The sequence below is a fragment of the Syngnathoides biaculeatus genome, chromosome 3 (assembly GCF_019802595.1).
Source record: "Syngnathoides biaculeatus isolate LvHL_M chromosome 3, ASM1980259v1, whole genome shotgun sequence".
Taxonomy (NCBI): Eukaryota; Metazoa; Chordata; class Actinopteri; order Syngnathiformes; family Syngnathidae; genus Syngnathoides; species Syngnathoides biaculeatus.
The window spans coordinates 22806334-22821756 of NC_084642.1; the positions used below are offsets into that span (position 1 = coordinate 22806334).

Here is a 15423-nt window from a genome sequence, read left to right on the forward strand (position 1 = left end):
ATCAGGGATCAGCTCTGAGCCCCTTCCTGTTTGCAGTGGTAATGGATAGGCTGACAGATGAGGTTAGACTGGAATCCCCTTGGACCATGATGTTCGCAGATGATATTGTGATATGCAGTGAAAGCAGGGAGCGTGCAGAGGAACAATTAGAAAGATGGAGACATGCACTGGAAAGGAGAGGAATGAAGATTAGCTGAAGTAAAACAGAATATATGTGCGTGAATGATAAAAGTGGAGGGGGAAGAGTAAGGCTACAGGGAGAAGAGATAGCGAGGGTGGACGAATTCAAATATTTAGGGTAAGCAATCCAGAGCAATGGTGTGTTTGGTAAGGAAGTGAAGAAACGGGTCCAAGCAGGTTGGAACAGCTGGCGAAAGGTGTCTGGTGTGTTATGTGACAGAAGAGTCTCTGCTAGGACGAAGGGCAAAGTTTACAAAACAGTGGTGAGGCCGGCCATGATGTACGGATTCGAGACGGTGGCACTGAAGAAACAACAGGAAGCAGAACTGGAGGTGGCAGAAATGAAGATGTTGAGGTTCTCGCTCGGAGTGAGCAGGTTGGATAGGATTAGAAATGAGCTCATTAGAGGGACAGCCAAAGTTGGATGTTTTGGAGACAAGGTTCGAGAGAGCAGACTTCGATGGTTTGGACATGTTCAGAGGCAAGAGAGTGAGTATATTGGTGGTAGGGTGCAGAGGATGGAGCTGCCAAAAGGGCAAGAGAAAGACCAAAGAGAAGGTTTATGGATGTGGTGAGGGAAGACATGAGGGCAGTTGGGGTTAGAGAGGAAGATGCCGGAGATAGGCTAAGATGGCAAAAGATGACACGCTGTGGCGACCCCTAACGGGACAAGCCGAAAGGAAAAGAAGAAGAAGAAGTTTCATTGCTTTGATAAAATTGAAGAAATACAATGAAGAAATCCAATTTTTGATGTCATTTTTATTTTGAGGATTCATAATAACAAAATGGACCGTGCATAACGTGCCCCTTATCTGGGCACTAAACAGAGTGCAATAAAATGCAGCCTGCGTTTATGAAAATAAAACAGCAGCCTTTTGAAAACAGCTACTCTGTTACTGAATATATGCCTTTGACAGGATTATGTTCTTACCAATTTAACGCGACTTCTGTTTTCAGACTTTCAGCTCCTTCCATCTGTGAACGGTTTTCCACGCTTTATTATTTCCCGGGTTGCAACAAAACTTGCAGTAGTAGTTGAATTTGGAGATGCAATCCACTTCTTAAATTTCTTTTTGCGCCCCTTTAATTTCGCCACATGTGTTGCAATTGCACTTTTTCTCTCTTTCCCAACTGGACATTCGGCTACAAATGTAGCATGCCTTGTCTGTCTTTGCACATTACTCTTTTTGTTATTTGACAACTTCTCGCTACAATGCAAATATTCAGGCAATCCTTCCGCTTTGGCAATGAATGCAAATGATTCAGTTGAAGACACGTTGAATTCGCTGTTCTCAGTTATTTTTCTCTTTTTCCCCTTGGGATCCTTGGCCCATCACGCAGCCACCAATTTGTTAACAGCCACCTGACGAGCATCCCGCCCGACTGATAGAAATGTGTGTTGCAGTTTTGTTGATAGAAATGTTGGAAATTCAATATTTACAATAAATTTAATATTTACAGTGCCTTATGAAAGTATTCGGCCCCCTTGAAGTTTTCAAACCTTCGCCACATTCAGGCTCAAAAACATAAAGATTAAATGAAAAAAAATTGTCAGGAATCAACTACAAGTGAGATACAATCATGAAGTGGAATCAAATTTATTGGGTATTTTATACTTTTTTAACAAATAACAAACTGAAAAGTGGGGCGTGCAATGTTATTCGGCCCCTTTTTACTTTCAGTGCTGCAAACTCACTCCAGAAGTTCAGTGAGGATCTCTGAATGATCCAATGTTGACTGAGATGATAAATAGAATCAACTTGTGTGTAATCAAGTCTCCGTATAAATGCACCTGCTCTGCGATAGTCTCAGGGTTCTGTTTAAAGTACAGTGAGTATCATGAAGACCAAGGAACACACCAGGCAGGTCCAAGATACCGTTGTAGAGAGGTTTAAAGCAGGATTTCAATAAAAAAGATTTCCCAAGCTTTAAACATCTCAAGTAGCACTGTGTAAGCAATCATATTGAAATGGAAGGAGTATCAGACCACTGCAGGTGTACACATCCCTCTAAACTTTCACCTTGAGCAAGGAGAAGACTCCTCAGAGATGCAGCCAAGAGTCCCAAGAGTCGCAAGATCTCTCTGGATGAACTGCAGATATCTACAGGTGAGGTGGGAGAGTCTGTCGATAGGACAACAATCAGTCGTTCACTTCACAAATCTGCCCTTTATAGAAGAGTGACAAGAAGAAAGCCATTTCTCAAAGATAACCATAAAAAGTCTCAAGCCACCTAGGAGACACGCCAAACATGTGGAAGAAGGTGCTCTGGTCATATGAAACCAAAATCCAACTTTTTGGCCACAAAGCAAAACGATATGTTTGCCGTGAAAGCAACACGGCTCATCACCCTGAACACACCATCCTCACTGTCAAACATGGTGGTCGCAGCCTCATTGTTTGGGCCTGGTTTTCTTCATCAGGGAGAGGGAAGATGGTTAAAATTGATAGGAAGATGAATGGAGGCAAATACAGGACCATTCTGGGAGAAAACATCTTGGAGTCTGCAAAAGACCTGAGACTGGGACAGAAATGTATCTTCCACCAGGGCAATGATCCAAAACATAAAGCCAAATCTACACTGGAATGGTGCACAAATAAACGTATCCAGGTGTTAGAATGGCCAAGTCAAAGTCCAGACCTGAATCCAATCAAGACTGCTGTTCACAAAGGCTCTCCATCCAAACTCGGTGAGCTCGAGCTGTTTTGCAACGAAGAATGGGCAAGAATTTCAGTCTCTCGATGTGCAAAACTGATAGAGACATACCCCAAGCGACTTCCAGCTGTAATTGCAGCAAAAGGTGGTGCTACAAAATGTTAATGCAAGGGGGTCGAATAATATTGCACTCCCCCTTTTCAGGTTTTTTTGTTAAAAAAAATTTTTTTAAATATCCAATAAATGTCATTCCACTTCACGATTGTGTTCCACTTGTTTTTGTTTCTTGATAAAAAAAAATATTTTATATCTTTATATTTGAAGCCTGAAATCTGGCAAAAGGGACCGTATTCTTTCACAAGGCATTGTATTCTAAACATTCAGCACAGGAAAACATTAAGAATGTTTTTGTCATGTTTGTCCTCATACAGAAACCATATTGAAAGAAAATATATTTCTCTCCCCCATCTTTTTCCATTTTCAAACATTTTTGAAAAAGCTCCAGGAAGCCACTAGCGGAGCGCTAAAGAGCCGCGGGTTGCCGACCATCGGGCTAGAGCCATGCACGCCCAGCCCCCCAACTGGTTGAAACACTCTTGAGCAGTCCCTGGACACCCCATAGCTAATCCCCTCCACACCACAACTCTGCAAATAAAACATGGCATAGTAGGCGGGATTGATTACATTTAAAAACAATGTAACAAATTCTGGTCCACCATCCGGCGTCTCAGGAGGGGGAGGTAGTGGACCATCAACACTGTGTATTGTGAAGATGACGCACTATTGACCTCAACTCCAGAGCGTTGTGAGTCTGTGAGAAGAATACTTCGAAGACCTCCTCAATTCCACCGACACACCTTCCCATGCGGAAGCTCAGTCTGGGTTCTCTGAGCGGACTCTTCTACCTCTTGGGTTGAGGTCACCGATGTGTTTAAAAAGTCCGTTGGGAAGTCGAATCTCAGATTCAGAAGGAGTACTGTGATTTTCGTCCTAGCCATGGAACAGTGGACCAGCTCTAAACACTCCGCATGATTCTCGAGGATGCACAGGAATTCTCACAACCAGTCTACATCTGTTTTGTGAACTTGAAGAAGCCGTTCGGCCGTGTCCCTCGGGGAGTCTCATGGGGGATTCTCCAGCAGTATGGGGTACCGGACCCCTTGATGCGGGCTGTCCTGTACGACCTGTATCAGAATTTGGTCCGCATTGCCGGTAATAAGTCAGACTCATTTCCAGAGTTGGACTCCACCAAAACTGGCCTTTATCAACGATTTTTTTTCATAACTTTTATGGACAGGATTTCTAGAGGCAGTAGAGGGTGTTTTTGTAGATGATGTGGTTCTGTTGGCTTCATGAAACTGTGATTTCCAATGCTCACTGGAGCAGTTTACAGCCCAGTGTGAAGGATGAGAATCAGCACCACCAAATCTGAGACGATGGTCCTCAGTTGGAAAACGGGGGTGTACCCTCTCCAGGTCAGGGTCATATCCTGCCCCAAGTGAAGGAGTTCAAGTATCTTGGGGTCTTGTTCACGAGTGACGAGAGAATGGAGCGGGAGATCGACAGGGAATTTGTCCAGCGTCCGCAGTGATGTGGACTTTGTATCAGTCTCTTCATCATGGTAAATAAGGAGGCAAATCTCTCAATTTACCAGGCAGTCTACGTTCTTATCCTCACCGATGGTCACGAGCTGTGGGTCGTGACCGAAAGAAAAACATCCCAGATACAAGCGGCCAAAATGAGTTTCCTCCGCACGGTGTCCAGGCTCTCGCTTAGAGATAGGGTGAGAATCCCTGTCATCCGAGAGGGGCTCAGTGTCCAGCCCCTGCTCCTCGGCTTTGAGAGGAGCCAGATGAGGTGACTTGGTTTTCTGATCCGGACGCCTCCCTGGTGAGGTGTTCCGGGCATGTCCCACCAGAAAGAGACCCAGTGGACGACCCAGGACATACTGGAGAGACTATGTCTCTTGGCTGGCCTGGGAATGCTTAGAGATCCCTCCAGAAGAGCTGGATGAAGTGGCTGGGGAAAGGGAAGTCTGGGTATCTCTACTAAAGCTACTGCCACCTTGACCCGACCCGGACAAGCGGTAGAAGATGGATGGATGGATGGATGGATGGATGGAACAGTTTAACGCTAGTCTGGAAGTCTTTATTTCCTGAGCACAGCTCGATCAAGTTTGATCACCATAATATAAATTGATACATCGATTTAATTAATCAATACACCACTGTATAGTGTATAAATTAAGGATGTGTGCGATTTGCTGGCCACCAGTTCAGAGTTTACCCCACTTCCTGCCCAAAGATCACTGGGATAGGCTCCAGCATTCCCAACACTCTTGTGAGGATAAGCGGCTGAGATGATGGATGGATTAAGGATGTAGCAATAATCATGATCGCGTGAAATTAGAATTGCCTCTATCGTCGTGTTCTTGTCTCAATATAAAACGAGCCGTTACGCTTAAAGTGGGACTGTCATCCCTATAAACATTCTAAAATAGATATTGTAATGAAAAATACATATAACAGTATTCACGTCAATGTCTATACGAAAAAAATCAATGTGAGCGGATCGTGCGTCATCCATGCACAAAGTTGCGCGATTGAGTGTCCCTCGACATCCAAGTAGTCGCCATATTAGTCGCGTCCTCTGTCCTTGACGTCATCATCACTTCCGCCGTTGAAAACGCGTAGTGCCTGCTACTAAGTAAGCCGAACAACAGAGATATTGGGATTTTCCCAACGCCCCTTCTGACACCAAAGCTCTTTTCGAAAAGGACAACACCACACAACCGAGTGAAGGTACCGGCGCAATATTACACTATTGTTTCGAGCCCCCAGGGCAATATTACACGATTGTTTCATACGCGGATCTTTTGTTACGTTATGAGAGAGACCCATTACATGGTCTGCCCCAAACTATTATTTTTTTTTAGTAGCTGTATGCGGACATCGACACATTTCATACGCGGATCTTTTGTTACGTTATGAGGGAGACCGATTACGTGGTCCGCCCCAAACTATTATTTTTTTTTAGTAGCTGTATACACACCTATCTGTTATTTGGAATCCACAAAGCCCTCGTCCTCTGCACCCGTGCAATCCATTTTTCACAACAAACAGGCTCTCTTTCAAACTTATGAAGGGTAATTCCATTCTCCCGAGTGTTCAAGGAATGTCCAGCAATGCATTGAGCCGGAATTTTGGCTAAGACGAAGGAACAACGAGCTACCTTCCCGGAGGTAAAACTAATGGAAACAAACAAGTCCACGAGGGGGCACCGCTGTCCTTTACGTCACTTCCTGCTTCTTCTCAAAAACAAATCCCTGAGAGGATGTTCATGGTGGGAGTTACAAAAAGTTGTATACATGAAAATCATGTTTTGTGGTAGAAAAAACACATGGGACCATATTGGGTGAGGGTTTTTCATTAATATACCAAAAATCATCCATTTCATGACAGGCCCACTTTAAGTTTTAGTTTTGGGTCTGTTGTACGGAGCCATGCTCCCAACTGCTACAGCCAGGCTACAGCACGCCATTTCCTCTTAGCATATAAATGCACCCAATTGCATGCCTGTATGTTTATGTTGTGTGTTTGTGTCCGAGCCTATGTATATGTTTGCATATATTTTGTGTGTGTTTTATTTTTTCTTTCTGTGATTTCAGGATGGCAACTTCAGCCGTGAAACTGTTCTGCCTGAAGACTCTCCTTTCTCCAGTGTGGGACAGTCATCATTTGCTGATTTTGGTGAGTACAAAGCAAACTGGTAAAAACCATAACGTTCCAAAGTTTCTGTATACCTTTGCTTTCTTAAATGTGTGGTTATGTAATAAGCTTAGATCACGTCTAAGTGACAATGGGGAGGAGATAAAATCACAACACTAAAAGTATTCACAACTCTAAAAGTTAAATGAACAACAACAAAGATTATGATTAACTGCATTTACTGCACCTAATTGTTTTTATAACTCACTAACTGAATATCTGAACTCCTTTGTTTGTGGTGACAGTCTTGTAACGCCTACGGTTTTTAAGAGAACACCATTTAAAAAAAGCTGTATATGATAAACAATGACAACTTTTTTCCACCTTCAATGTGACATTGACTTACAAGTCATTTGGTAATAAAAAGGAATTCTTTTCAAGACAAGTAAAAATAACACCTTACATGAGCACATGCTCTCATAAGTGGGGATGTGGCTGTCTTCAGAATTAAACAATCACATTTACAAACTGTGACTCAGGAAAATTGTCATTAGATTTAAAGTTATAGTTCATATGGTATGGTCTCAATTTAAAAAACATTGTAGACAGCTTTATCTCAGAGCCAACACAACAGATGATGACATTTTAATGTTGACACTTCAATAAACACGTTCAGGACTATAAAAATTATATTCACATCAAGATCCTATTTGTGCTGGAGTTACTAATGCTCGAATGCACTTTTTTGTGTGGCTTTTTATATAGCCGTGATCATAATGCCAAGTGATCTGATAGATCTGTAATGGATCTGGCATCTTCTAGGGCCAACTCTTGAGTCCGTTAGCAACGCCACTTAAATTCTTCTGTATAGATACTTTTCACATGACGTCATGAGTCACATGACTTTTATTTCGACCTCCACTGGACGGCAAAAGTAGAATAGAACTCGCATTTTTTAGTGATCTTTTTGTGAATATTGGCTTGCTTATAATGCCCTTTTCATCATGGTATTTCATTGTGTGACCTATGGTTGTAAAAACGGACAGAAAAAGGGGTCTGACACTTCAGGTATTGTTTACCTTTTGCTGGACATTCAGCTAATTTACTGTGATATTCTTCACACTTGTTACATATCTTTGTGGAGGTATTTGTGCTGTTCATATGCCTACTAGCACCCGCAGTGAAACTTTGCTTTCCAGGTTTGCGGCGGATAACATGAACCTCGTGGTTGTTCCTAGCCATAGCCTTTTGCTGCACTTTTGCTAAGTCGTGGGAGCAGTCTATGCTGATCGCTTTTTTCGAGTGTGTGCTCTGGCCCCTGGCTAAGTAACTTTATGCGCACACTCGGTGAGTTGGTAGCGAAAAGTATGTGGTCTCTGACCAGCTCACTGCTGTTTGTGTTGTTTCAGTCTTTAACCAACGGCTTGAGTTCTGTCACAAAGTGCTCACATGACTCACGGTTAACTTCCGACTTCTTGTGAAACTTATATGTAGCAAATATGGGGTTTGCTTTCAGAGTGAGGTAATCAGAGAATTTTTTGTAATATTTTTTTAGCAACGTATCTTCAGCTCCGGTCAGTGTCAACGTATTGCTGACATCCGGTCCTTTATCGCCGATCCACAGCGGGAGGAAAGTGCATTTTTCCTCGTAAGCTTTGTTTATAAGCGGTCCCGTGAACCTGAGTTTGGCGTGTTGCTTGAATCGCCGCCACGCATTTGGTAAATTGGATGAGTTGGAACACCCAACGCCTCCTCGTTGTCTTCATTTTTTTTTTTCCCCTGAGTTTTTTTTTTTTTTCGTGACTCCGTAGTTATACTACCGTCACTCTGACACCATGTTATGATCTTGCTGTCGTCTCAGTCCACTGTACTTTTGAACATGAGTGATATTTAGTTCGGCCGTCCACCCAACCCCCCGCCAACCTCATCGTCCGGTCCCGTCGCGCCCCGCTGACGTCGACACAATCACACCACACTTGCTATATAGGAGAAGTATTATAGCTCAATCTAGTGAGCACAAGACGATACTTGCTGTTTCACATTTGACTTATTTCTTTATTCCTCACTCCAGCACAACTGCCTCAATCACCTCTGGTTACAGTGTTCGTTTGTCAAAGGACTTTCAAGATAAAAGATCAAATGATGACTGTTGCTAAAACATTACAGTATACACTTATCGCTTCTTAACCATGATATCTAGACACAATCTTGCCATCCAAAATGGCGTTGTAAACAAAAACACGTGGTCGGCGTGACGTCAATGAAAAGTATCTATTCAGTGGTTGATATACTTAAGATACTGCTTTCTGTCCTAGAGTGCACACAACTTCACCTCATTAGTAACAGAGAAAAACAAAAAATTACAAGGAAAGAAAAGTTTTGGATTATTTTCATAAACCTTCCCACCGATAGTTACTTAGCTGTTCTAAAACGTTTACAATTACGTCATTTTTATTTTTAATCATCCCAAACCAATTTAAATTAAACTTAATGTTTGACGAGGTAGCTAAACTGCTACATTAGCCTACTTTGTGACTTTAGTAGTGACAGATGATGTTCTACATCATCGTCTGTAACGTGTGAGTTGATTGCAGGTTGTAACCTTTTTTGTGGACTTCATTGACAACATAATCTCTGAATTCAAATTGTCTCAGGCAAACAGCAACAATAGCGTGTATGTAAAGAAAGAAATATCTGTAAGATAATGTATTCTAAAAACATGAGATCATGATAGCCCTAACACTAATCCTTTGCTATTAACGAGTCATATTGGTCCCCTGCCCCAAATGAAAAAATGTGATGACGACATGCCTTCTAAAAATGTTTGATTAATAAAAAATTCACATGAAGTGTATTACAGGGGTGTCAAACATATTTTTGTCATGGGCCACACTGTAGTAATGAATTCTCTCCAAGGGTTGTTATGACTGTTAACCAATTTAAAAAAAATTGTTTCATATGATATTGTACATAGATAAAACAAACAGATTGATGACCAGTTTTGAAATCAGAAGCCTATAAACATGCAACTATTTTTGTTAATTAATATTAAATTATTTTATTAATATTTAATGATAAGATGGGCCGGATATGGCCCCCGGACCATGAGTTTGATACATGAGCTTTCAAGGGCACAACATGGAATAGGACCCAAAATGCAGGAATCCTGAAACAAGGGGCATTTTGACAAGAGGATTTTAATTACAGGCAGAGGTCCGTTGACAGGCAAGCAGTCCAAAAAGGCAACAGTATCCAAAAACGTGAGCCAGAAGGCAAGGTAAAAAAAACAAGACAAAGTCTAATCTTACTACGAGTCAGATAACATGGAACAGGGAACACTGGAACGTGATGCTGGCAACAGAGACACGAGGTATATATGGATGGTGTAATTAGGGCAGACAAGGCACAGATGGGGATGCTGCTCACAGGAGCAGGTGCGTACGGGGCAAGAAGGTGGCCACACCCAGGGCATGTGCTTTATTAATACTGGATTACTAGACATTCCAGCAATTGGTCTTATACTCCTTTTCTTCTTCTGTTTTTGTGACCCAATGTCACTTAGTTACACAAGTGAAGACATTAAAGGGAAACTCCACTCATTGAAAACAAAGTATAAGATTGGTCATATCATTGGTACTGTAACTTTAAAATATATGATTTTCATCAGATATCGTTTAAGGTTGTTTGTATCGACGATTTTGAATGTTCCCGGTCACTGACATATTGGGAGTCAGATGAGCGGATGTGAACTGTAATGTGCTTGGTTACGTTCCAACACAGTTATTGTCAGCGCTGATTTCTCGGATTTGTCCTCATCTGATGAAGAAATAGAAGTATCGGTTGAGCGGCTGAAACATCAGTCCAAAGATTTTTACGCTGAGGGAATATGAAAGCATGTGCACAGAGGGGAAAAGTGTGACAGTGCTGGGAGACTACGTTGAAAAATTATTTTAAAAAATGAGCATCTATCAGTATTGGAAAAAAGAAAGAAAATTTCACCTTATTTATTGAATGGCCCTCATCAACCTTTCTCCTTATCAATCCCCAAGAACCAATGCATAATGCAACAATCCGAAAAAATGATTGAAATCTATCAGTCTGGAAAAGGTTACAAAGCCATTTCCAAGGTTTTGGGGCTCCAGCGAAGCACTGTCTAAGCCGTTATCCACAAATGGAGAAAACTGGGAACAGCAGCAAACCTTCCCCAGTAGTGGACGGCCAACTACTAAAATTACTCCAAGAGTGCAACAACGATTCATCCAGTAGGTCACAAAATAACCAAAGAACAACATCTAAAAACTTGCAGCCCTCGCTGGCATGTCCATGACTCTCCCATAAGAAAGACACTGGCCAAAAATGGCATCCATGGGAGAGTTCCTTGACGAAAATCCCTGGTATCAGCAAAGAATACAAAATCTCATCTCACATTTTCCAAAAAACATCTTGGTGATCCTCAAAACTTTTGGAGAAACTTTCTTTAGACTGATGAGTCAAAAATGTAACTGTAAGATTATTATGCCAACAGTGAAGCATGGTGGTGGAAGTGTGATGGTCTGGGGCTGCTTTTCTACCTCTGGACCAGGACAACTCACTGTGATTGATGGAACAATGAATTCTGCTGTATAGCAAAAAATCCTGAAGGAGAACATCTGGCCATCAATTCGTGCCCAGAAACACAAGCACTCTTGGATCATGCAGCAGGTCAACCCACCAGCAAGTCCACCTCTGAATGGCTGTAAAAAAGAACAAAAAATTAAGGTTTTGGAGTGCCCCAGTCAAACTCCGGATTGAAATCCAATTGAGATGCTGTGGTTTGACCTTAAACAAGTAGTTCATGCTAGAAAACCCTCTAATATGGCAGAGTTGAAACAACTCTGCAAAGAAGAGTGGGACAATTGCCCCAGAGCAATGTGAAAGACTCATCACCAATTATTTCAAACATTTTATTTCAGTTATTGCTGCCGAGGGTGGTACAACCTTTTATCAGGTTCAGGGCGCAATTTGCTTTTTCACAGATGGTCTGAAATGTTTGTATTTTTCTTTTGTGCCTAAATAAATAGAATTGTCAATGAAAACTGCATTTTATATTTCCTTGGGTTGTCTCTGAGTGACGATAAATTTGGTTTGATTATTTGAAAATAGTGTGATGGCTATAAATATTGAAAAAAAATGAAATCAGGAAGGGCGTGAATACTTTTTCACGAGACTGTACCTCCAAATGTTATCTGTTTTCATCCAAATTTCAGAAAGGGCATAAAAATGAGTTGGGGACCTGGACCAAGTAAGAAAAGACTGATGCAGAATGTGAGGAGGAGTATTTTACCGGTCCAGCCTAACTGATGAACATTTGGAAATGTGCTTGAGGCTGGCGGTAAGAAGCTTCTGTCCCAACTACATGCTACTGCATCCCTGAATGATTCAATTCAGTTAAAGTCATTGAAGTAAACTCAGGTAATGAAAAATTTACATTCTTAATTACATTGTGCAAGATTGGTTCATGCATTGATCCAAGGTACATTGCTGCTGACCTATGTCGGCGGCCCAGAATTTTAGCTCACTGGTATTGCTCTGCTCTCTCAAATCAGAGAGCAGAGATGTCGCAGATGTCCTTTAAAAAATGTACTGATCTGGTCTGTCATGCCCGCAGGTATAAAGTTGTAAGTGTAATTTGGGATGGAATCTCAAGACCTTAAAATAACTTGCTGAGTTGTTATACCCAAGTATGTAGTTGTTACCCAATACCATAATCATAATATATTGACACTGCACAGACTGAGACAGACATTTTTAAAGAGGTCAATAGACATTCAATTTAAAAACTAAATATTCATATAATCAAATCATTTTATTTCATCATGATGTGCTGTTATAATCTCGCGTAATTTACAGCGCTATCTATTATCAATCCATTGATGAAAGATAGCAGTAGATTATCTATATCTTCATAAAGCATGGAGAGGGGAAACATTTCAACTGCAAGATAACGCGGTACCATGGGGGAAAATGACCGTTTGCATTTAGCTATATGGACAGACAAGTCTAACATTAGAACTTAGATCAAGTCAAAGTAAATCACAATCTCATACTTATTATAGTTAGAAACTGAAACATTACATGTGTTATATCCCAGAAATATTTTCACTGTAACTCAGGGGTGCCCAGATTCCCCCCAAAAATCTACTTTTCAAGCAGCCAGCCTCTCGGATTTGACCGGCGTAAATAGGAGACTGACTAGAACGCGCCTTTATGTACGTGCGCTCAACGTATTGGCCACACCTGAATCAAGCTGGATGATATTCTAACGTCTTTTTTTTTTTTTTTTTTGGGCACGCAGTCACACGATCAACCAAGACTGCCTCGCGATCGGCGCATTGAGCACCCCTGGTGTAACTAAATTTCCTTTGTCATGGTTCATTATATTGATGACTTTCAACGTAGATGTGCTCGGAGTACATGAAGCAGCCCGGAACATGTGCTTTTGGAATCCCTTTCGAACATGCTCAGTACGGTTAACTTGCATTTCCTGTTTCCGGGTGAATGCTGATTGTTTAGGGAGCAGGCTTGTTTTGTTAACGTTTATGAAATAAACACGTAAATTAATGTCAAGACTACACAAAATAAGCAGCGTCTTTCAATTTCTATTTTTTCTACTTGTAACAAATTTTACATGCGTAATTCTTCGTGCTCAACTGTGCAGATTTGCGAGTGCGAACGCGCTCGTCAAAAGTCAATGACTGATGTCCTGAGTACCTTTGTGGCCTCCTGGATAACTCATTGCTGTTCTGTCTTGGGGTCATTTTTGGAGGCCGGCCACTTTACCACTGTTCCATGTTTCTCCGGGTAAAGAACATAGTTCTCCCTATGGTTTGCCGGAATCCTTCAGCTTTAGAAATGGCTTTTATAACCTTTTCCATAATGATGTCAATTACCTTGTCTCAACTGTTGTGGAATTTCTTAGGATCATGTCATTTTGTTGCTTTTTTTTTAAAGTTTTTGGGGTTGTTTTGTGTGACTTAAATTTGTCAGGGCAGGTTATGTTTAAATGATTTTTTTTCATTGAACTGGTTTGGAGGTAATCAGAGTTCGGTGTAATCAATGAAAGTCAACCAAAATTTGCGATTAACCAGAAGTTAATTCATGACTTAATTAGTGTTTTTACACACTTAGTTCAAGTGGGGGAAAATATCCTATCAAAAATCTATGAATTTGAGTGGGGGGGCAATACTTTTCATAGCACAAAATATTTACTGTTTAAACAGAAATAACTTGCTGTCTTTGCAATCACCAAACTAATATTGACTTGCATAGCTTTTCGTAATCTGCATTTTATTTCACTATTTACTGTGTAAACTGAACCTTGCACAAAGATTTGTGTACTTTGCCATTCACCAAAGTAATATTCACAAGTTACTGAGAACTGTCTGACTTGTTTACATTTCTCTACATTTTTCCCTTTATTTATTGCATGGGGCACACACACACACACACACACCAGGGTGTGTGTTTGTGTGGATGTGCACTCTTGGATGTGTGTTTAAGTCTCCATCTCCCTGTTCTTTCAAACCCAAAGATGGTGTAAAAGAACTCATTTTCAACAGCTGTAACCCAATTCCATATTTTCTCACTGCTCTTCAGCTGTGGGGGTGCCTGCCACGTTAGCCTCGTTGCTCTTGTGAGCTAAGGATAGAGGCCTGCGAGGGTCACGGTTCTTCTAATCTGAAAAACTAAGTCAGGAGAGAGCGAGCTGCCTCCCTGGATGAAGTGTGTTATCTCATTCAGCTTGACCCAACTCTTCAACCTGTTTCTCTTGTCTTTTCGTCATTGCTGTCTCTCTTCTAGCCATATATCGCACTCCCTTATCAAGTGACTAGCCTATTTTGTTTGAAATTGCAGTACAATTGGAGATAGTGTTGTAAAACACTACAGAAACTATTCCCAACCACGTGTGATAACGGGTTTGTTCCACAAATTCCTAATTTATGTGCAGCATTTGCAAGAAGCAATACAAGGGGTTCAGTCGGAAGTGTGGAAGTTAGCGTGCAGAAGAGAGAGAGAAAGAGAGTGGTATGATGGCGGCAAGTAGAAAAGGCATGGATATTGAAAGGATGCAGCTAGTAAGGTAGTGTGTGGAAATGAGAGTTGGGGGTCAGAGGTTTTGCCAGAGGAGCACAGTTTTAAATGCATAGACACAAAAACGTTTTTTCATTGTATTCTCCCTGATCATGCAAGGACTAAGAAAGCAAATTTAGCCGAAGCTAGACCTTTAGTATGTGTCACGTATTCCCATTTTTAAAGGCAAGAAAGAGCAGTTATCTGTTTTAGACTGTGACACAACACCTCGTTTAAACTGTAGTCATCTGGATCAAGTTTATTGTAGTAAATGAAACTAACAAAATAATTTAAACTGAAATTGAAAAAAACTATAAATTAAAAAAGATATTTTTCATAACAGGTTAACTAACTAAAACTAACAATAATTACAATGAAAATGTCTTTAGTTTTCAATTTTGTCAATTAGTCTTCTATGAGCTAATTTGAGAAGCTGTCACTGCCGTGTTTTGTGTGTACAAAGAAAGCATTCTGGAATTATGGCTCTTGTAAAATTGGTACATTGCTGCTCTCTGCCAAGCTAAGCGACAAAAGAGCAAAGAGCAAATTGAGTTAATACTGTGCCGCTTTTGGATGCAATTTTCAATCAGAATGGAATGCAAAAAACAAAGTAAACATTCTTAGCTTTCCAACAGAGAGAAAGTTGAAGAACCGGTAGGAGGTTGGGGTCGGAAGACTCGAGCGCCCAAATGATGCGCAGCTGTTTTCTCGTCACTTTGTCCCAGATTCATTTGAAGCCTTTGATCACGCCCAGCTAGTGAGCAAGCTCACC

The 15423-nt window shown here is 41.1% G+C and overlaps 1 protein-coding gene across 2 annotated transcripts in view; it reads left to right on the plus strand.

Moving 5' to 3' along the window:
- Positions 1-15423, plus strand: part of itfg1 (integrin alpha FG-GAP repeat containing 1) — a 172149-nt gene that overhangs the window by 54182 nt on the left and 102544 nt on the right. For both annotated transcript variants that reach the window (XM_061814835.1, XM_061814836.1), the window contains exon 8: positions 6503-6584. In XM_061814835.1, coding sequence (XP_061670819.1) covers positions 6503-6584 — 82 coding nt within the window. The remainder of the gene's footprint in view (positions 1-6502; positions 6585-15423) is intronic.